This window comes from Oreochromis aureus, linkage group 3 (assembly GCF_013358895.1).
Source record: "Oreochromis aureus strain Israel breed Guangdong linkage group 3, ZZ_aureus, whole genome shotgun sequence".
In the NCBI taxonomy this organism is placed as follows: Eukaryota; Metazoa; Chordata; class Actinopteri; order Cichliformes; family Cichlidae; genus Oreochromis; species Oreochromis aureus.
The window spans coordinates 105,424,588-105,447,855 of NC_052944.1; the positions used below are offsets into that span (position 1 = coordinate 105,424,588).

Consider the following 23,268-nt stretch of genomic DNA (forward strand, 5'->3'; position numbering starts at 1 on the left):
GTTATTGATATTTATATTTAAAAAGTGCAATACTGTAATTTTCTGCTGCTCATTCCTGTGCAATATCCCATCTGCCCTCCCGTCATATTTCTTTTCAAGATTTTCTTATTTAATCACTAGTGTACATATATTTATATTTATAGATACATATATATTTAGTCATCTTTTCTCTTTTACCATGTCTCTCTAATATTTTGTTCTTTACTATTTTTCTATTTGTTATTTTATTTTATTATATTATATTTTATTATATTTTTTCCTACTGTATCATGCTGCTGAGAGACCGCTGCTCGTCAAACACATTTCATTGCGATGTTGACCCTGTGCTAACTTGCATATGACAAATAAAACTGAAAACTGAAAACTGAAACTGAAACTGAAACTGACTAAACTGGGGAAATAAAGCAAAAAACAAGGAAAACTGGACCATGAGACCGGGATGAACTACCATGATGTGAGAGACACAGAGGAAAACAGACACAACATAAGCACACAAGGGTAATTAGGGAGAGTGGAGCTGACGACACACAGGAAGCAAAACTACACACACTGAACACACGACGTGACACTGTCAAAGTAAAACAGGAAACACTAATTCACACAACATGACACAGGAGACTGGAGGGAAGAACTAGATGGACTTGGAAGACAACGGGAAGAGACGCACATGATGGACTGGAGAGAATGTACAGGAGGCACAATACAGACAGAGGAGACATGCACAGAGGACAGACTTACACAGGAAACAGGGATGAAGCGATAAACTCAAACCTAACTAATCCACACTGACAGTAAACACTAGAACTTTTCTCCAATACAGCAAAAGAGGAACTAAGATACAGAAATACTGCAGATGCTGGTACCCTGACACACAGTCTGCAGCTCAGAAGGCATGCTCAGTGGTGACATCAGCAGTGACATCATCACCATCTTCAGCCAGTCCCTGACCTCCTACATCACGCTTTGTCATCTCCATGGAGATGGCCAGTTTGTTCGGCGTCCTGCTGCTGCAGCAGATGTACAGCAGCAGACCAGTGGAGATGCAATACGGACAGAGAACCACTAGATGGCAGATGAGTCTGAGCACAGACTCACATGGAGTAGGAGGACCTGAAAGAGGAGGACACAGAGGAGGAGTCAGAAGGTCAGAAGGACTCAAATTACTCCATGCAGTACTTTGAATCCTGCATACTGTAGACATAGAGCTGCCTGTTATAACCTCACAGAGCCTTGGGCATCTTGCTGTAAGTAAATTTGCACTAAAGGCCAGCCTTGTATCTACAGCTCTGACCTTTGACCCTCAGGTGTACATGTTTGTGGGTCAGATCTGACCCAAACCTGTGGGTGTTGCAGGCCAAGGTTACATTGTTAGAACTGTGGATTTATGGTCTTTTGTAGTTCCTCATGTGGAAGCCAGGTTTTTTTCTTAGTGTTGGAGGACCTTTGAGTGAGTGTGGACACACCAAGAGACTGAATTCCCCTCAGAGTTTCATAAACTTTGAAAAATTTGTTACAATAAAAACTAATTAAAAGTTTCTACAGTCAGAAAGAAATGTTAAAAAGCTGATAGAAAAGAATGATAAAACAGCAGCTCTTAAGGCAGGAAAAACTAAGCTGAAGAAGAAGACGACGACGATGATGAAATAATGATGGAGCAGCGAGCACAGAGCACCTACATCACCTCAGAGTTCCTGTTACCGTCAACTCACCTGCAGAAACGGTCAGAGCAGACAGCAGCAGCACACACACACCTGCAACAGGACAGAGGTCACTAAAGGTCACCAAAGGTCAGAGGTCATGATGAGGACAGACAGGTGTAGGAACATCAGCTCACCTGCAGCAGTCAGCAGAAACACGCCTGAAACTGAAGAACACACTGATCAAAGATCAAATGGTCACATGACCAAAGAGAAGCATTTAGACTGCAGTGATTGGTTACTGTTCCCACACATCAATAACCCACAGCGCCCTCCAGTGGTGGAAACTGTTGGGATTTAGAGATTCTTTTATTGCTGCCATATACTCTGCCTTATGATAAATGCATTAATAACATGTTCTACAGTATTATTTTATCAGTAATATTGTTTACAGGGTTCATATTGCATTGAATATGTTTGTCATCACATTCATTCTATTCACAGGTTGAGTTCATTCTATACACAATGCATAACTGTGCATGTTTAGAGTTGATGTTCTATCCAAGAGGGTTTTAAGCTTCACTGGTGAGAGTGTCCAGGTGATACATGTTGAGGGAAGATGAGAACATAGCAGGTTAATTGCATGCATGCTTACAATACACATAAATCTAGTAGCAGGCCTGAGCGAAGGCCCAAGTGTCTTCTGCTTCTTATTTGAGACCTGCGCCAATTTAGTCTACTTAGTGATTGAGGACGAGGGTCCATTATTAGCCCTTAGAGGCCCTGAAGCTTGAAGTTATTACCTTAAAAGGAAGGTGTTATCAAAAAGAGAAGTTATATGTCTGTTTATAGTTATTAGAGATGTACAAGATGTACCCTTGTCTGTAAACAATGACTGGACATAATGTATTTTTGACCTGTATTGACGTGTATGTGGGGTGTGATCCTCTATGCTATAAAACCAGAACTCAGTGTATTTTGTCAGAGCAAATAAGCCATATGCTGACGGTTGTTCTCCGTTGTCAATAAACTCATCGTTTGATTGTACTTTTCTGGGCCTCCGTCGTTTGTTGTCTGGTCTACAGTTGATCGATCTCGCTTCATTTGGTGGAGGATGCAGGGCAACTAAAGATCAGCAGAAAGAATTACAGGTGTTTGTTGTCGAGGCGGAGGTCGGCCAGATCAGGTGATCGAACGGCAGCGCCACGGTGATCGCTTGACTATTGGGCCCGCAAAAGGTAAGGCACAAACCTCTTAAACTGAAATTGTGCTGTAGTGGATTATAATTCTAGAATATGTAGTCAAGTGGTCATCCGTTGATCTCTGTTTTGAGTTTTGTTTGAAACGAAAACCTTTGTTGCAACGAAAGTGAAACTTAAGAGTGTGTTGTGTTCACGGTCGCTCGGAAAAAGCAGTACTGAGCTAAAAGTAATTTGTGTTGTGTTCACGGTCGCTCGGAAAAAGCAGTACTGAGCTAAAAGTAACTAGAGATGTTGTTTTAAGGAAATAGAGAGGAATAAAGAGATTATAAGTGTTTAAAAGTCACGGAGCTGAAGAACTCCACCCCTGGGAAAGACGTTTCCTGGGTATTAAACTGGGGGAAGGGCCCCACTGAGATTTTGTGGCCTCAGATATAGCCCTGGTGATCGCAGAGGATCATTGTTAGGGAGACACTTAATTGTGAGAAAAAGAGTAAAATACCGGACGCAAGAGTCCGAGGAAGTTGATATATGATTTAAGAGAAACTCAGGTCAGCCGTAAGCTTGAGGTTTTGCAGTAAAGCCAGCCGAGCAGTAAAGTGAAACTAAGGTCTGTTGTGTTGAAGTAACTCTGAGAATAAATACTGTGAGCTATGAGAGACGATTAAAAAGTATTACCTATGCATTTGTGGACCCGCCGTGGTCAGTGAAAATTTTGTGGACCGCCGTGGGCGAGAAAAGCTGTGTTTTGTTGATATTCCTGGAGAATTTGCAGACCTGTTGGCGTCTCTTAAAGACGAGCAGCGGTGTGTATATCCGGGTTGTAGGGACCCACTCATACAGCTGGAAACCGTGACGTAAGAAACTCTCTGCAATGATTTAAGTGCCAGCCGGCTGCAGGCTGTGTGTGAGAGGGGCTGTAAAAGTCTCTTTTCCGTTCTTTTTGCTGGGGAAAAGTGCGCAGTTAAAATTTGGGTGCGGTCACTTCCCTTTTAATTTTAACAAAGAATAGATACATTGATTAAATGAGGGTAGATAAAAGGCATGCTCATTGTGCCGTTGTTTCATTATAGGTGCTTGAAATAGACAGTGAGAGGCCCACGGGGATCCCATTAAGGCTGCTGAAGCATTTTCCTGTTTTGTGAGCGTGCCTTTGGTGATTTTGAAATACAGTATCACTGGACAGGGTGATTCTAATATAAGAGTTATTTTAATCCAACCAGAAACAGAGTAATAAATAAAGCTGTGAGCCTCCTCCTGAGTGGAGAGAATTTGCAGAATTTTTGAGTATCTCTTGTTAAAGAAAAGGAAAAGAGATTCTGTGTATGGCAGACCGTGAAGTTTCTAGATTAAATCAGAGAGAACTAATGTGGCCGAAGGTTGGATCTGATATGAGGCGAACAGAGGACCGGTCTAAAAAGATTAAAGAAGTGCGCACAAACCTGTTCAATAAGCAAATTTGTGCAAATTGACTGAATTCTAAATTATCTGTTCGCTGAGTAGATGATCTTAACTACTAAATTGGTGCAGTAGGGTAAAACTGAATTCTCGAGAATAAAGTAAAACGTCAGAAGTAATGAATGAGTAACTTGGAAGTAATGAGAAGCTTTGAAGCAAGGATAATGAAACTTTGAGAAACAGACAGTACTGAGTTAAAAGGTTATATGGTATTTCATGGTAAAAGAAAAAGAGACCAATGCATGTTTAAGAATAGAAGAATATAAGAGTTATTGGTCAGCTTATGGTTTAATAAGTGTCAAACTCCTGTACCTCTTTGAGACTTCAAAGAGGAGCTCAGCGATGGGCATATGTCAGGTGGTGTTGCCGAGAGTTTTGGGCTCGGTGAATAGCTAATGATCAAGAGGATCATTTTGGGAGACGCTTATTTGTAAGTGAAAGGATTAAGTTCGGACGAGGAAGTCCGACAGAAAACACCTGGTGCTGTCAGGATGTTTAAGTGACACAGAAGTTCAGAAAATCGAGTCAGAAATGGTTTTGTGGCTCTTGGTAAACTGATTTTGAAGGAAAATCAGTGTTTATTGTGCTGAAGTAACAGATCCGGTGTGGTCTGAGGAAAAGAAATAAATTGGTTAATGGCTGATATATTTATATGAATTTTGGTGGATCTGCTGAGGTCCAGAAAATAATCAATGCTGACTGTGTTTGTTCGAACGTTGATAAATGATCCAGGAAGAATTGCCCTGGGTCTGTGTCTGGTGTGTGTTGTTCAGTGACAACATGCACAGTTTAAAATTGGGCCCTGTTCCTTCCTCTTTTTAGTTTCAAAACACAAAGGCTGTTGGATGAAGAATTACTGTGTGAGGAACGGCTTCACTTTTGATTAGGGAAATAATATGCTTACTTTTGGGTTTATGAAGATCTCGTAACAATCTGGGGAGATGCCGGGGTAAAAGAGTGAGCTCGGACGAAGGGGTCCGAGAAAAGAACACCGTGAGTTGAGCAAGGTGTTTTAACTGACTCAGGATTTCAGAGAATCGAGTCAGCTGTGATCTTGAGTTTTAAGGGTAAGTTGATTCAAAAGGAAAATCAATGTTTACCATGTTGAAGTAATTCTGATGATATTACTAGATGTGTTGTGATACAAGTAAAGAATAAGTTGTGTAAAGGTGAACACACAATTGTGTTGAGATGTATGGATCAGCTGCGGTCCACCTGATAAGTTAATACTGGGTAAACTGAGACAATAAACTGTTTTTAAATCTTCACTGGCTGCAGTGAGATACGTGTGCTGAAGATTACTGGACCCAGCGAGGTCCATATGATGAAGTTCTTGGGCAGATAAATGACAGAAACAGTTTCTGAGTTTTTAGAATTCTGAAGCACTGAGGTTGAATTTTCTCTGTGCTTGGTGCGCTGTGTGGACTTATATCAGAGTTATAAGTCCAAAGGTTATGACCTGGAGGTCATTCATGGTGTTTAAAGAAGAACAGGAATTAGAAAAGGATATTTCATGTCATATTTTGTGTAAATTGAGGAAAACTCACCACATGTGTTCACCTTTTTCATTTAAAGGGACACAGACATTAACACACACACAGTACTTGGGTGTGAGTTACTTCCTCTTTTAATTTTAAAACTGCAACACACGTGTTCATTGAACTAGAATTTCAGCAGTGGATGAGACAGGATTTAGGTTAGGGCTAGTTAAAGATAAAGATGACCTTTATTAGTCCCACAGCTGGGAAATTTGTTTTGTTAAAGCAAAAGTGCAAAGTTATGCAGCAGAAATTAGAAAACACTGGAATGCAATAAAATAAAGTAGAATAGAATAAAATAGAATACCAATACTATATACAGCTGAGTAAGAAAATACAAGATACAACTTTGTCAAAGAAAGAATTGCACATATAGCAGTCTTATTGGACGTATGAGGGTTCTGGTAAAGTACTAGTTCTGGTAAAAGTAAAAACTTAGGTTTAAAGTTTTATGCCCTGGAGGCCAAGAGTCGTGTGTAGAGAAGAACATGACTTGAAACGGACATTTAAGGTCACATTTTGTCTAAGATGGGAGAATTGTCCCATATGTGTTTATTTCTCTTTTTTAAGAGGACAGACGCACTGAGTGTTGTCTACTTGCTCTTTCTGATTCTAAGCAAGCATGTTTGATAAAATACTCTTAGGAAAGCGTATTTTGAGTGCTGCTAAGTGTGGGAATGTTGTGAGTACTTGATTTGAATGATTCTGTGTGATTTGTACAAAATAATAAATAAGTAATAATAACTCATAGGGGAGTGCGTGAATAGAGGAGGCCTGAGAGAGTGTGTGTGCGTCAAACAGGAAGTCTGATTATAGCTGGGGAGAGACGTTGCAGCATGAAAACAGAGCAATTAGAGACTGAATGTCTTAAGAAAAAGTAATAAAATATATTAATTACATGTTTTAGAAAAAGAAAGACTGAGAAAATAAATACATGAACTAACAATTACATTAATGAATAGAAAACACACGTACACAAATTGTTACAGGTGAAATGTTGGGAATAATCAAGAAGTGAGATAGCATAATATACTGATGAAATGAAGAAAGCAGCTTACACTCCTTTGATTTCCAGAGTCAGTGTGTCCCCTCCCTCATAGCACCCGTGCCCACTTGGCCCCGTGATCAGGCGAAGCATGGAAGGCTGGACAGCCCATGACGGGTAAGATCCCACCTCGAAACCCTGGGACAACCTAAGGCAAGGCGCAGTCACGATTGCTTGAACCTAGGTCCCTAAGTGAGCTTGGACTCACTGGAGGAGACGGGACTACAAGGGTAAAGCCGCTGGGGCAGAGGGGGAAACGTCATTAACAATGACGAGTGATGAGCCAAAGAGGGGAGACACTCACTGTCTTTCAGGGTGAATTGTTCCCTGAACCTGAAAATCAAGCTCTAACTTCTGGCTGAGGACAAGGAATGTTGTTATTTAAGGAGGGAGATCAAATTTGGGAAAGAGAAAAACTGACTGTTTAAGTGGAACCTTGTGAGGGAGTCTGAAAAACCACGAAAAGAAACATATACACAATATCACACACACAAATAGAAAATGCATTAGCCTTAGAATACAAAAGAGCTCATGAAGATCAGATAGCAGGTTTAGCATAGGAGTCTGTTTATCATGTTGTCCAACTCGCTTAGTGTGTAGTAAGTTTTCAGAAGAGAAAATTTAGAATTTAGTGTTGATGGTGTGCAAGTTGTGTGGTGTTTAACGAGATTTTCTGTGTTTTGAGCAGGTGAAATTATGTTAAGTTGATCTGAGAGTGTCAGGACCCTGAAGAACTTGTGGCAAAATGTTCTGTGTTTAAGATTGTTGAGGTTGTTGTTGTAGTGATGGGTTACTTTTATCGGTTAGATTTGTGTTGTTTTCTTATTTTAATAGAGGGAGTTTTATCAAACATGCACATGTCTAAGGGGGTCCATCATTTTTGTAACAGTGCACTTAGAAAAACCTGTCAGGTGATTTTGTTTTGTGTTTTGATGAGCTAATAATCAGCTCTCTTCTTCTCATTTTTGTTCTAAGCAGGCCTGCAAAAGAGTGGATAACAGCGCTGAAAATTCTCGGTGACCTTCTCCAGATTACAATAGGCAGAGGAGAAGGCTAAGTCTCTGTCTAAAAGGATTGCCGCGAGCCAATCCAGTCTAAAAGCAGAAAGAACTATTTTCTTAAAAACAAAGTAAAACAAATAAATGAGTTGATGTTGCTGAGAGTGAAGACTGAATATTTGCGAGATAGTCTCCACTGTCAGCAATACCTGATGTTAATGCATGTGAGTGAATGTGTGTAAATGGATGGTGACTGGACGGACGAGGCAGACCATAGGTTGGACCGACTGGACACTGAGATAAAGACTGGACTAAGGTTAGACACATGACTGATAACTTTTCTGTTTTAAGTTTTCTTTCTTATAACACAGATTGGATCATAAGTGGGGAAAAACTGAGGATGAAATGTGAAGTTCTGGTTAACATACAGGTTTTTGTTTCTAGGAAGTTCCAAGGATGCAGGCTGTGGATGGAGCCAAGAAAAGATTTGACATAATGATTAATTTGATTTCATTCCTTAAACACAGGTTTGAAGGGCCGGAGCATGAATATCTAATATGATATGACTAACCGTTTTCTTTTAATTTCCTAAGCTCAAGTGAAGGATTTTGAGTTTGTAACACATAAGATGTGTCACAAAAGGGGGGAGTTATAGGATTTAAGGTTTAATTTGAAATGGGTTTTAGGATCGTTTTATGACGTTTGGGGTTTTTGATAATTTAGATATAGAAATTGTTTTGTGGTTCTTTTTGATCTGTTTCTATGCTCAGATGGTGATGGTTTATATCTTACCCTGGGCGTGTTTAATAAAACTAAAAGTGTTGCTCACACACATGAAGGGCATGGAGATTAAGTAAAGTTAATATAAAGGACAGAGCCCAGAACATGATATGGTGAAACAACTTTGAATGATTAAAGGAACCTTAGATGAACACAGTAGATTAGTGAGGTGTAGCAGAGAGAGGCTGTTTGTTTTCTATCCTTTACAGGAGAAGATTTCAGGACCACAGCGACCACAGGGGTGGCGAGAATCCTGGAAGCCTGAGATCGAACGGAACCAACCAGAGAAAGGAGAAGAACAGAGCACAGAGACACCTAGTTGTTTATATTATAAAGAAGATCAAAAGCTTGTTAGACACAGGTTATAATGGAAGCATAAAAGGGATGAGAGGAACTTTACATAACATAGAAATCCTGCAACAATTAAGTAAATTGCCCAAACACAGTGTTCAGACCGGATATGCGCTACCCGTTAAAGGGGCGAAGAAATCAGGCCTAAGTTTGAAAAATGAAATGGGTTAACTCGATAGAGGATGTTTCCAAAGGTCGAGAAAATAATTTAGGACCTTTACCAGGAGAAAGCTAATTGTATCTTTTACACTTTATAGTGTGCACTGAGGGAAGTCAGGAATAGTTTAAATTAGGATTGAAAAAAATTAAACTAGGTGAAAGGGGTGTAGCAAGTAGATTTAGGGCAGCTCACAGCCTGGCGTAAATGCAAGGTGCCGTCACACAGCTTAAGTTATTTGTTTGATTTATTTTAAACATTGAAAACATACAACCCGTTGAGGAGACAGATAGGGTTGGGGAATTGAAAGGTTTTGTTTGTTTAGCATAATTTCTTTTGTTATATTTTAGCTTTAACAGGGAACATGCTCTCTGGAGCTTTCTCCTGATGCTACCCTGCCAAACACCCTTATCCATAGAGACTATGTCAGCTCCCAAACAGACAGCAACAAACCAAATCTAGCAATAAAACAACTTAAACATCAATAGTAACAAAGCAAGAACAATACAGAATCCACATCTGAACCGAAGAATAAAACAGTGAAATGTGGATTATTAAATATTAGGTCTCTCTCTTCAAAGCCTCTGTTGGCTCACGCCGACGGTCGCAGCAGATGGCTGCCTGTACCTGAGCGGGGTTCTGGCGGAGGTTTCTTCCTGTTAAAGGAGTTTTCCTTCCCACTGTTGCCAAAGTGCTTGCTCATAGGGGTCACAAGATTGTTGGGTTTTTCTCTGTATCTATGAAGCGCCTGGAGCCAATTTTTGTTGTGATTTAGCGCTATATAAATAAAATTCAATTGAATTGTATTGAAGTAAACTTAATGTGATAAATTAGGAATTAGTTCATTTCTCAAGTGAAAAATGAAAAAGGGGGACTGGTGTTAGGAATAAAAGAAATATTTTTAATGTGTATCTGCTCATTATCCTGTTTTATGTACTTTAATAATGAAGGCTTGTAGAGCAAGGCCACCTTTGACTCACAAACAAGTGCTCAGCCAGACTGAAAAACAGGAAGTTTTAGTGCACAAGGCATATTAATAGATATAGACACAAAAAAGAGGAACTCCCCATATAAACAACGTTCAAGCCTGTGTGACGTGTAAAGTACCGAAATAACACCATATAAGTCACAGTTGATGATTCTAATGTTAGAGAGCTCTTGCAACTGGCGTTTGAGCTGTGCAGAGGTGTCTCACCCCCAGAAGATGATTGAATAAAGAAAGACAGGTACTTATCTATGTCAGCATAAGGTTGAGTCCAACAGAAGCAAGGCACCCTATATGCGCACAGCATGCAGCAGGGGTTGCCAAAATAATATAGAAAACAGCACATGTAGTGAGAGAACACCCACTAAAAGTTCTGACTACACATAGTGTGGTGGCATATGTGAACTCGCAGGCGTTCAACTATGACATCATTAGCACAACAGAGACTGAGTAAAGTTTTAGATGCTCCAAATCTGACATTTACACATGAAGGAATCAATATGGCAGATTTAATGGGATCAGGAGAACCTCATGATTGTACTAAGAAAGCAGAAGTTGAAGGGAAAGTCAGGGAAGATTTAAAAGCAGAACCTATCCCTGGAGCTGAGGATTGGTTCATAGATGGCTGCTGTCATCGTGATGAAGAAGGATCGAAAGCAGGCTATGCTATAGTCTGCAAACAAGGAACTGAATTTGAGCCCACGAGGAGCTCCAGCAGTGGAAGGAGCCACGCTGGACTGGTCTTATGAGGTCGTTGCCAGAACAACTATAGCAGGTCAACTAAAGGGAAAGGCGATACCTGGTATCATTGGTCGCAGTGTGTACCAGCACATGAGAGCTTGCTAGAGGAAAACTCGTCTTTAACTAACACAGGTGTCAACGATAACGAGCAGAGGCAAAATAAATCCTCTCACCTGTGCAACGGGCCAACCAGTAGTCTACCTGGGAGGCCGAAGAGAGAAGAGGAGCAGCGCAGAAGGTCGCCACGCCAGCAGAAAGGAGCGGTGACAAGTTGAGGACTCCACAAAAGCAGGGGAGTTTCATTCCAGGATATAAAGTTTATATAACATGATGCAAACACACGAGTCAGAGACACGTAATGAGAAAACTGATTAGAATGTTCCTTACAACTACATGTTTATTGTATGCAATGATATTAACTATGGCTGTGTTGTTTATTGTCTATATTTTGCAGGGCACTCTGGACCACTTGTCTGAACACGGAGGCCAGTCCAGCCCAGCACTTCCTGAGACTGTAGTTGCTAAAACAGGATCGGTAAAAAAAAAAAAGACAAAAGCGCGAGGTGTCAGGTAAAGGTGATGAGTGTCTCAGCATGAATAATGGCATAGAGTTGAATTATGTTAAAGGGTCTACCCGCTCATTCACATTTGATTTGTGTGACGTTATTAAGTGTACAGGAGCTAGTAGTAGCTGGAGAGTGTATGAGGTATGGGTCTGCAATCACCCCATGATATGCTTAGGGTAAATTTAGTTGATGCAAAGTCTAAGCCGCTCGCAGAAAGCTTAATCACCATTCTGACTGATCAGATGGTAACTTTGGGAACAGTAGCTCAAAAGGAACAGGAACCAAAAGAGAGATTACTTCTGACGACAGATTACTCTAGACTGAAGCCTAAGGCTATTCCACAACACAACACACGTACCTTAGCCGCCAGAGGTAAGAGACATATTTTGGCCGAAAGAGGGACCCAGGGTACACATGCATATGACCCTAGGTTAAACTCTCCGACCTGGATAGACTCTATTGGAGTGCCCAGGGAGTTCAGGCAGTACAAGCTGGTAAATCTGGTAGCTGTAGGATTTGAAAGTATATTTCTTTGGGTGACACCTAACAAGAATGTTGATCGCATTAACTATGTTCATTGCAACCTGCTGAGACTCTCTAACCTAACCAGGGACGCCATGAAGGGGTTCGCAGAACAATTGGGTCTGAGTTTGCTGATGGGAAATCGAATGGCCCTTAACATGAGAAGGGAGGTGTGTGCGCCATATTCGGAGACATGTGCTGCACTTTTATCCCCAATAATACTGCCCCAGATGGCTCAGTAACCCGAGCTCTGGAGGGCTTGAAAACTTTGTCTAAAACTATGCATGAACACTCAGGTATCGAAAATCTGCTGGCGTACTGGATGACATCTGTGTCTGGACAATGGAAAGGTGTGGCTATGTCAGTGATGTTTTCTTTGACTGTACTTTTGGGAATACTGGTCATCGCTAGTTGTTGTATCATTCCTTGTGTCAGAGGATTGTTGGTAAAAGTAATGGCGAGGGTTCCTAACCCTGGCTGGGTTGAGGGCATCTACCAGATGAACTTAGAACCCCTAGAGTGGGGCAGGGAGTGATACAACATGAGGTATGGTGACATTCCTTGATGGAATGTCAAAAGAGGAATGTTGGGATTTAGAGATTCTTTTATTGCTGCCATATACTCTGCCTTATGATAAATGCATTAATAACATGTTCTACAGTATTATTTTATCAGTAATATTGTTTACAGGGTTCATATTGCATTGAATATGTTTGTCATCACATTCATTCTATTCACAGGTTGAGTTCATTCTATACACAATGCATAACTGTGCATGTTTAGAGTTGATGTTCTATCCAAGAGGGTTTTAAGCTTCACTGGTGAGAGTGTCCAGGTGATACATGTTGAGGGAAGATGAGAACATAGCAGGTTAATTGCATGCATGCTTACAATACACATAAATCTAGTAGCAGGCCTGAGCGAAGGCCCAAGTGTCTTCTGCTTCTTATTTGAGACCTGCGCCAATTTAGTCTACTTAGTGATTGAGGACGAGGGTCCATTATTAGCCCTTAGAGGCCCTGAAGCTTGAAGTTATTACCTTAAAAGGAAGGTGTTATCAAAAAGAGAAGTTATATGTCTGTTTATAGTTATTAGAGATGTACAAGATGTACCCTTGTCTGTAAACAATGACTGGACATAATGTATTTTTGACCTGTATTGACGTGTATGTGGGGGTGTGATCCTCTATGCTATAAAACCAGAACTCAGTGTATTTTTGTCAGAGCAAATAAGCCATATGCTGACGGTTGTTCTCCGTTGTCAATAAACTCATCGTTTGATTGTACTTTTCTGGGCCTCCGTCGTTTGTTGTCTGGTCTACAGTTGATCGATCTCGCTTCAAAACACAGATAAAATATGTGGAGAAACATGAAGGAGACTCACAGCAGAGGCAGACGCTCCGTCTCAGACAGCCGTCACCTCCACAGCTCCACAGGTCTGCTCCCCGACCTCCTACATCACACAGAGAAACATCAGCACAGGAGGAGTAATGGTGCACATCAAACTCATGTGATGGTTGGTGCTGACAGCGTGATGGTGTTTGTTAGACAGTAGGAAGTGCTGTGAACTTGTTGTTCCTGCAGACACATGAGTGGAAGGAAACCTGGGACCAGCTGAATGTGTGATGTGTAAACACAACTCCTCTGTTTTCAAACGCACAAACATTATTGTTCCAACTCATCCTGCAGCAGGTTTTAAAGGAGTTGATGGGAGCGCGGCTGCTCTCGTCAGCTTTAAGCGATAAAGGAACAAGACTTTTACTTCTGTGCAGGTTTATCACCTTTTAGTTTACTGCAGAGGAACAGAACTCCACCCAGAACCAGAACCAGGAGAACCACGGAGGCCAGACCTGCTACAACTGGGACCACGAGAGATGAAGGAGGAGGAGAAGTACAGGCAGGACAAGTAAGAGCAGTTTTTAAGGGAGGAGCAAAGTTTGTGGAGGTGCTTGGAGGAGGAGGACAGTGAGGAGGAGGAGGACAGTGAGGAGGAGGATGGATGATTTTGGGAGGATCTGCAGGAAAGATGATGAAGATGGTTCAGTCAGTTTATTATCAGGTCACAATGTTACATCAGGTTTTAAACAGGAAGTGATGTCAGTGTTCTGACCTCTGACCCTCAGAGAGCTCTGAGGAGACTTTCCACCCTCATCAGTAGAACACCAGTAGAGACCTTCATCAGCCTGCGTGATGTTAGTGATGATGTGCTTTGGTTTATGACCAACAGAACTTCCTTTGATGAAGAAATAAGCTGCGACTGTGGCACCATTCCTCTGTCTGCAGCGCAGAATGACATCACTTCCTGTCCTCACGGGAAGTGCAGGGATCTCCAGGATGACACCTTTAACTGACCAGCAGAGACAAACAGAGTTAATGAGAGCAGAGTCACACAGAGACAGAGACACAGCTGGAACATCTCACCTGTAGTGTCTGATTGGACACTGAAGGAGACTCTGTCACTCTGCTGTCCAGAGGAGTCCTCACACCAGAAGGTTTCACTGGGAGCAGAAAGATCCACAACACAGTAGGAACCAAGAAGCCCCCCAAAGGCTGGAGCTGCTCCACAGTCCTCAGTGAGTCCTCCTCTGGTCCTCTTCACTGTCCATCCATCAGCTGTCTGTCCATCATCAACACAACTCAGATCCACTAAAGATCCACTGAAGACCTGCTGAAGGTTTGGACCAACAGACAGAGACACTGGAGGACACACACACACACACACACACACACACACACACGCACACCGAGTAAATGTATTTGTGTTCTTGTTGGAGTCTCACTGATTGTTTTCACTTCATCAACTCACCTGCAGAAACAGTCGGTGCAGACAGCAGCAGCACACACACACCTGCAACAAGAGGTCAGAGGTCACTAAAGGTCAGAGGTCACAAACAGGCAGACCACAGTCTGGACCCAGACCCTGTCAGATCCAAACCAACAACCAAATCAGATTTTCCAACCTGCAGTCAGCTGATGTGACTAACGTGGACCTGAAGCTTGTAAGAGGTGACCTTCCACCACTGAGACGAGTTTCTCAGCTTTGACTCTGAGCATCGTCACCATGTTTGGCTCCACACACTAAAGCAGTTTCTCCACAGTCAACATAATCACAGCTAAATATGGTTCCCAGCTCATCAGTGAGCTCCTCCACATGTGTGTGAGGCTCTGAGTCAGCCAGGGTTAAAATCCTGGCAGCACAAGCTGGAGCTCAGTTTACTCACAGAGCAGAAACGTGCAAAAGCACAGGAGAGTGGAAACTGTGGTTGAGATGTGTTACCAGTATCACTGAGACACAGTCAGTGTGTGAAACAGAAAAGAGGAAATTCAAGTTCTTTCTCTTTTTATTTATCTCCCTTTGAACATGCATCACATTGTATTATGTTAAAATGGAGCATTATGCATATGAACAGTCTTACATATGTGTTTACTTCTATGTTGCATCTACATATCTGTATCTGTGTGTTTATGTTTGATCCTCTGGACTTTAGCTTCAAGACATTGTCTCTGACACGACCTCTTTAAACTTTAGTTTAATACACCTGGTTTACATGATCATTACACACAGACACACACCTGTCCTTGTCTTTGGTACATTGTAGGGACACCTGACCAGAACATGTATAGTGGGAACCATCCTTTCTGGTGGTTATACGGCACTGAGAAAAATAAATAAACCAGGCTTTATGTCAGAAAGGACATAAACCACGTTGTTACGTCAAATGATCAGACAGAGTTCCCACATGAAGAACAGCATTTTGGGTTTGGTTCAAATTGTGCTCATAAATATTTTGGACTTGTAAATCAGACTGCCTAGTAGTGTTTGGTAACCCTGTAAACCAAAATATCTGAAAACTCTGTTTGTGCATCTATAGATGAGAATGTGTGTGTGTGAAAAATATGTGCACAACTTACAATGTTTTAGTTAAGGTCTGTTTACAGATACAAAGCAAAAAACTACGTGTAAAACTCTGCACTCAAGTTCCCTCGCTCCTTTTTCTTCCTTTCAGCTCACTGGTCAATGTCATGTCAATCACAAATTTAACAATCCAATCAGAGAACAGATGAGTGAGCAATCGTGGCTCAAGAGTTGGGAGTTCGCCTTATAATCGGAAGGTTGCCGGTTCGATCCCCAGCTCCGACAGTCTTTGTCATTATGTCCTTGGGCAAGACACTTCACCGACTACCTACTGGTGGTGGTCAGACAGTGTTGGGGAGTACCTGAATACATGTACCGCCGTTACGTATTTAGAATACAAAATATGAGTAACTGTATTCCGTTACAGTTACCGTTTAAAAAGGTGGTATTCAGAATACAGTTACTTTGTTGAAATAAATGGAATACACGGAGGTACTTTCCTGTTTCATATTGTCGCGGGTCAGGACTGTTTGGGTTTGTTTGACAGCTACGTTCTGTTGTTCCAGGCGGCAGCGTTACGGTTGCCATGGTTACAGGGTGACGCTCTCTCTCTGCGTGTTTCCTGGGTAAGAGAGCGCTTTTTTGTTGTTGTTGTTGTGCTAAGCTAAAAGGCAGAATGCAGAATGTAACATCATGGGCGGTGTAGTCCGTGCTGCAGGGAGAATGGACTACCATACACGTTATGTGTCTGTGAGCGAGGGAGGGAGAGAAAGGAAAAGTACGAGCTGTCACGGAGCAAAAACGGGAGATGGAAGCATGTAAATATAATAATAACCACAGCAGCCAAGAAGAGTGCCTGACGAGCCCAGTTGTAAGTAAGATATTAAGACTGGACTGTACACTGTGTTCGTGTTTTCCTCCGGAAAAAATAAGTTCCGTTGGAGCAGCCTTTCAACGCCTCTCTCTGTCTCTAGCAAGCAAAGTTGACCCACACAACAAAGTAAAGCTAGTTTTCGGCTACGAGCCCGACACGGAACCCGACGTATTAGCCAGAGGTCCCTTTACTACGGTTCGGAGCCGCGGACCTTCAGTAATAGTAATAAATCACAGCAATAGTACATTCACGTAGTTGTAAACAGCACGATAATATATTAAGTAATCCAAAGTATTCAGAATACGTTACTCTCATTGAGTAACGTAACGGAATACATTACAGAATACATTTTGGGGCATGTATTCAGTATTCTGTAGTGGAATACATTTTAAAAGTAACCTTCCCAACACTGTGGTCAGAGGGCCCGGTGGCGCCAGTGTCCGGCAGCCTCGCTTCTGTCAGCCCCAAGGTGGCTGTGGCTACATGTAGCTTGCCATCACCAGTGTGTGAATGGGTGGATGACTGAATGTGTAAAGCGCTTTGGGGTCCTTAGGGACTAATAAAGCACTATACAAATACACAGTGGCGGTCCTAGCCTGTTTGGCGCCCTGGGCGAACACTCTCTCTGGCGCCCCCCCCCCACCACCACCACCACCACCACCACACACACACACACACACACACACACACACACACACAAAACATGTTAAGGATTGTACATTAACATAAAACTGTTGTCCACACACATATATGAAGAGAGAGAGAGTATGCATTGTATGCAAACAGCTACCAAACAGCCATCATAATTCTTCATACAATGAGAACAGGATAAATCAACAACTGACAATGACTAATTAATATTAAAATCTGTAACATAATGTATTGTTTGGAGTTTAGTTTGTTACTGTTGCTATTTTTACCATTTCTTCTTGGAGCAACTGTAACCCACATTATTTCCTTAGGGATTAATAAAGTATTCTGACTCTGATTGTTTCAGGATGACCTGCCATTATCCAATGACACATCTGCTTACCTGTATCTTTTGTTCGTTTCTTCTCCTCTTCTTTTCTCTTTTTTCTAAACTGAGCACCTGATAGCTTTGAACTTTTCTTGTCCATCTTCCATTGGTTTTAATTTTGCACTCCAGCATGAACACCCATCCCTCAACCCGAGGATCACCACAACATAATCTAACAGACCTACACCTTAGTTCAAAGATTAACTTTGTCTAGGGTGCATTTCTGAGATTTCACACAACCCAGGATTCAAATCATGAATACATAATGAGCTTGGATTTACAACATTATGAATGAAATGTGCTCTCTTTGGAAGCAGCAGGTCTCCCTCCCCTTTCGACGGGTTATGTGTGAGACTTTAAATCATCAAACTGTAAATTATAAATTTTAAATTGTTATTGATCCCTTTACCCCGAGTCCTAAAGTGTATATTTATTTTCTTACTCTACTATATTTATTGTTCGTTTATTTGCACTGCTGTAACTGGAGCCTCGTCGTCTCGTCTCTCTATATACTGGACTGTATGTAGCGGAGATGACAATAAAGTTTACTTTGACTTCAGCAGCGCGCAGGCGCACCGAGGGCTCTCGCGCTCACTTTTCGCGTATAGAATTTCGAAAAAACATTGGTGCAAATTATAAGTCTGTATCATGATGTCCGGTGTTTTCGTGTTTGTTGTTTTGTTTTTATTTTGTTTTATTTTGCGAGTTGGTTATTAGATGCTGCTCCAGCCAGCCAGAGAAGCCCCCGCCGCCTCGCCCTCTCCTCCCTGTGCCGCAAGCAGCAGCCGCACCTCGCAAACGGAGGGCGCCCTTACTCTCCGCAAATGGGCGATAGAAAACCGATCGGTGCCTATGACATTCCCAATATGCGCTGGCTGCCGTCGGGGCAGCATGAGTACGAGCTTTTTTTTTTTTTTTGCCGATGCCCGTGATGCCGCCCCCACCACGATGCCGCCCCGGGCAACCGCCCGTGTCGCCCGTATCTAAAACCGCTACTGCAAATACAGGCCATTTTTTCTACCTATATTTGTGTGTACGGCACACACACACACACACACACACACACACACAGACAGTTACCAAGACTACGTGAAGTACCCTCAGAAGATCTACTAGATGATGTGGATGCAGCTCTACGGACGCCACCTACTGCAACCAGCTCATCTACACCACGGCAGGAGAGATCAGTGAGAGGCTACAAGCAGCAGTGGCCTCCATGGAGAAGGAGACTAGAGGCCAAGGTCAAAGTATCACGGAGGGAGGTTGAAGTGGTCTTGAGCAGCAGTTCTCCAGGGTTTATGATCAGCATTCAAGTTTTTTCTTTGGACATATTTGGTTGTTTTCTCACTGGTTTCCAGTCGAGTGGAAGTCAGCAGGAAGTCACATGTAGTTAGTAGGATTAGCATCATATTCAGAACAGGGTGCTCTCTGTGGCCTGTGCTGAGCTCTTTAAGGTGGATGGAAGAATCAGCACTGAAAATCCACCCACTCACAGACCTGTACCTACCCCCATCACTCCCACAGATGGTTTTAAAGGTGAGTGAAAAGAGGCAGCAGTAATACAGAGATGCTATTTCCTGAGGAGTTTGTACTTTTTCATGTATTTACATTAATATTCCTATTTTCCCTTAAAGGAAATCTCCTCCAGGAAGGCTGTAGTCTTGTCTGTGAAACGGTGACATTTGTTCTAAAGACCAATCACATACATAACAGTGGCACAGTCAGGCTGCCACACTGAATGTAGTCAAAGGGATGTTTTTTAATGAAACTAGTTTATGGTTTAATCACCAGGTGTTGTGTTTTATACACATTTTCATGTACACAGTGTCCCAGACCACTGAAATCAGTATTTTTAAATGCTTTTCCTGCTTGTTTAACCATAATTATTGGCGTGTAGTCACTCTGGTGTACTGGAGAATTATTAATGTGTATTAAAGTCCGAAGCTTTTATTTAAATTCATGACCTGATGGCATTGTTTTTGTAAACTGTTCTTAAACGACGGTAAACATTAAGTAGACTGAACTCAATTTTCATCAGCTTGTTATTAGATCTCAGGTTAGGTAAGTTACCTGTACTTTTTATTCAAAGAGCTGATCAACTCAGTTTATTTGAGTTGTCTTAAATTAGAAAAACTAAGTAAGCTGGAAATTTAGACTATATGGTTTGAAAATGCCACGTCACCACCGTCCTCCTCCTCTCACAGATCAGTCCGCGTGTTCATGGTGCCGCCATCTTTTTCTGGAATATGTTGAGCAAACCTGGAGAAGCTTCAGCTCAAGAGATTATTGTTGTCACTGCTGTGGATCTTTACCTGATACACTGACTCAGTGAGTAAATGTTTACTCTTATTCAAACTGTTTTTGTGCCTTCTCTCAGTTTAGCTCCAGGTTTATGAACTTGCTAGCTAGCTAGTGTTAGCCTAGCATTGCTGCTGCCTCTGGGCTCATGTTACTTAAAAATTAACCCACAGCTTTAAAAACATTATATAAAATCTCTCGGTGAAGTTTTCTGTTGATTGTTTGAAACAGAAACGTGAGCAGATACCAGATAAGAGCCCAGCTGTTAGGGGCGGGGCTTGTTTTCAGCCCACTTTTATAACATATGAACTGCATCTTCTTAACCTCTGTATTTATTTTAATTCTTTGTGGCAGCTTTTCACATGACATCAAACTCTTACACGTCTAGAAAAGGAGCTGTTGGACAGAAAGACATCAGCTGAGTGGGAAATATTTTGGTTACAGTTTACTTCCCACAATATATTAGTAGCTGTCACATTTATATTAATCAGGATGAACTTTAATCATACTTTAGATCAAACTGTTTTACTTGCTGTTTCCTTTATGCTTTGGTTTCCTGTCTTCTATTATTAGACCTGAGATGTGACTGCTCTGTGCTGTTGCTGATGACTCCAGTTAATCCTACAGACATGCTGTGTAAGTAACAAACAACAACAGTTTGGTCTGCATTTATTCAAAGATCACATCCCACAGACTTAGTTTAGAGGGTCCACACTGTCTGCACTGTATATAGTGAAGTCTGCAAGTTTTTGAACAGTGAAATTTGTTTTGTGGCCAAATTATTCTGCAGATCATCAGATTAAGTTATTGGCCATGTTTGCAGAGCCCTTTTTTAAAATATGCTTTCATGACATTATTGTGTGTTGGGTGGTGGTCAGAGCTATCCAGACTGACAAGTGGGAAATTGAATGTCACCTCTCTGGTGGGGGTGGAGCCTGAGATTGTCTAAATTGGGTTCTGTTCAATAGCAAATAAAAAGTTTTAAAAAAGCAAATAAGTTGGTGTGCTAAAAAATATGATTGTTTGCTTGCAGGACACCAGGAGAGATGAGTCCTCTGTCACTGGTCAGTGAAGATGGTCACCTGCAGGTCAAAGGTCATTGCATCTCCAGCCCACATCCACTGCCACTGTACTGAAGGTAAGTTAAAGACTTTCTGCTGCACTTACATTTGGATCAGCTCGATCCATGACAGTCATTCAGGCAGTGATGCCTGGACTGGAAACAAGCATCCTTAAAATATTACAACACACCAGCTCCTGTGTTTGAATGTAAAACAAATGTGTTGTTTGATCTGGAGACTGAACAATAAATACATTTTATTTTGATTATAGAAGTAATGTAACTACAAACAAACTTAATAAACTAATAATAAGAATAATTAAATCTGAGACGTTGTTTCATTGTAAGATTATAACAATGATGACAGTATAACTGTTGTTGTTCAGCAGAACAGTGTCCAGGATGTTGGCTGTTGTTTTACATTTCAAAATAAAAGTTGGGCTGATTTAAACACCATTACAAGAAGTGTTGTTAATTATTCTCTTTGAATCACATTTGCATACAGTGTTATATTAATATAACTACAAGTTGTTCTTTAATGTAGCAGAACTTGACATGTTTGTCAGTGGGTGAACAATCAGTGTTACACAGTCATCAAGTTATTCTTAGAACTGTGCACTTAATGAATAAGTTGTCCTAATATAATCATCTTAAGCTTTACTCTGTTTTTTTGAGGCAACAAGTTTATTAGTTTTTTTAGTTCTGGGAGCTAATTAGATTTCACAGTGTGGATTTAGTGTCTGTGTCTGTCCTGCATCACAGTTTCCCACATTCCCGGCTGTGTGTAGCAGAGCTTCCATTCAGTTTAATGCTGATGAATAAATGAGCAGCAGCTCTGAGTTTGACTCACCGAGGAGCAGAGAGACACACGGAGTCTTCATCGTGTCTGGATGACGACTGAACATCAGTCTGAGCAGCAGCGAGACGCCTTCAGCTTCATCACTTCCCCTTTAACAAGTTTAACACATGAAGTGTTTCACTGGCTGAACTCCGCCACACTGTGTGGTTGGTGAGGGCGGGGCTTACTTTACTGCGCCGCAGCCTGTAGTTATCATGTACCAAGCTAAAGTTCATCATTGTCCCAGCATACACACACTCAGGAAAAGGACAAAGCCCACCATCAGAACCAGTAACACCTTTTCTGAGGAAGCTCTGGCTCAGCTGCAGGACTGTTTTGCGCTCACAGAGTGTCTCTGAACAGGACGACCTAGAGACTCACACAACCGCAGTGCTGGGTTACATCAAACACTGCATGGACACTGTCACCACGGAAAAGCGACAAACCGTAAACCCTGGATGACAAGTCAGGTTCAGGCATGTTAAAGGCAACTCTACATACAAATCTGGGGACCAGGACATGTAGAGCAGAGCAAGAGCAGACCTTAAAAAAGGCATCAGAGCAGCAAAACTTGACATTTCAAACAAGTTATCAGGTCTCCTCTCTGATAACGACTCCAGGAAGGTATGGGAGGGCCTGAAACACATCACCAACTACAAAGGCAACGAGACAAATACAGATAACATGGACAGATAACATGGACATCTCATTAGCAGAGGAACTTCCACTTCGAGAGAACTGCAGACACCCCCACCATGCACACTCCCACAGCCTCCTGTGAGCACAGCAAACACACATTTAGCCTCCAAGAACAGCAGGTTCACTGTGTTCAGAGCAATAAACTGCCTCCCATAGGAGCTCAGTTTGAGTGGAGTTCTGTTTTTTCTCCTCTTGTACCTGATGTGGGTAATTTCCTTTGTTTTTCCTACCATTCCACCTCTCTGACCTGTCTTCACTATGTGAATGTTTGTGCTGTGTATGTGTGGTCGGTAGGTGTCCAGTTTCACTGCAAGTAATTGTACGTGTAACATGCAACATGTAAACTTTGCATGTGACAATAAAGATTGACTTTACCACAGGGGTGTGTGCTGAGTCCTCTCCTATACACCATCTACACTAGTGACTGCACCCCCATGCATCATCAACATCATCATCAAATCTGTCAGCAGGTGTTTCCACTTCCCCTTTATTTAAGTCCTCTGTTTTGTTCAGTGTCAGCTCGTCTGTTCTCCTCCTACCACGTCACGTCAGGATTAAGCCTTTCACGATGCTCAGGTTATATTCATGTTCATGTTCTTCAGAGTGTTTCTCACACACCTGTGCAGAGTTGTGTTCATGTCACTGTTTA

The 23,268-nt window shown here is 41.8% G+C and overlaps 1 protein-coding gene across 2 annotated transcripts; it reads right to left on the reverse strand.

Moving 5' to 3' along the window:
• Positions 1–300: 300 nt before the first annotated feature.
• Positions 301–22,080, reverse strand: LOC120438633. 2 transcript variants are annotated; one of them, XM_039609058.1, is made up of 9 exons: positions 21,933–22,080; positions 14,783–14,824; positions 14,398–14,673; positions 14,087–14,317; positions 13,758–13,991; positions 13,361–13,429; positions 1,835–1,864; positions 1,710–1,751; positions 301–1,110 (listed from the first exon to the last, which is right to left on the reverse strand). In XM_039609058.1, exons 1-9 carry the CDS (start codon positions 21,985–21,987, stop codon positions 884–886), a joined length of 1,206 nt encoding a protein of 401 aa, XP_039464992.1. In that variant the 5' UTR covers positions 21,988–22,080; the 3' UTR covers positions 301–883. The 2 variants fall into 2 exon arrangements, with proteins under 2 accessions (XP_039464992.1, XP_039464991.1); XM_039609057.1 differs by having other exon boundaries at positions 14,087–14,323.
• Positions 22,081–23,268: the final 1,188 nt, after the last annotated feature.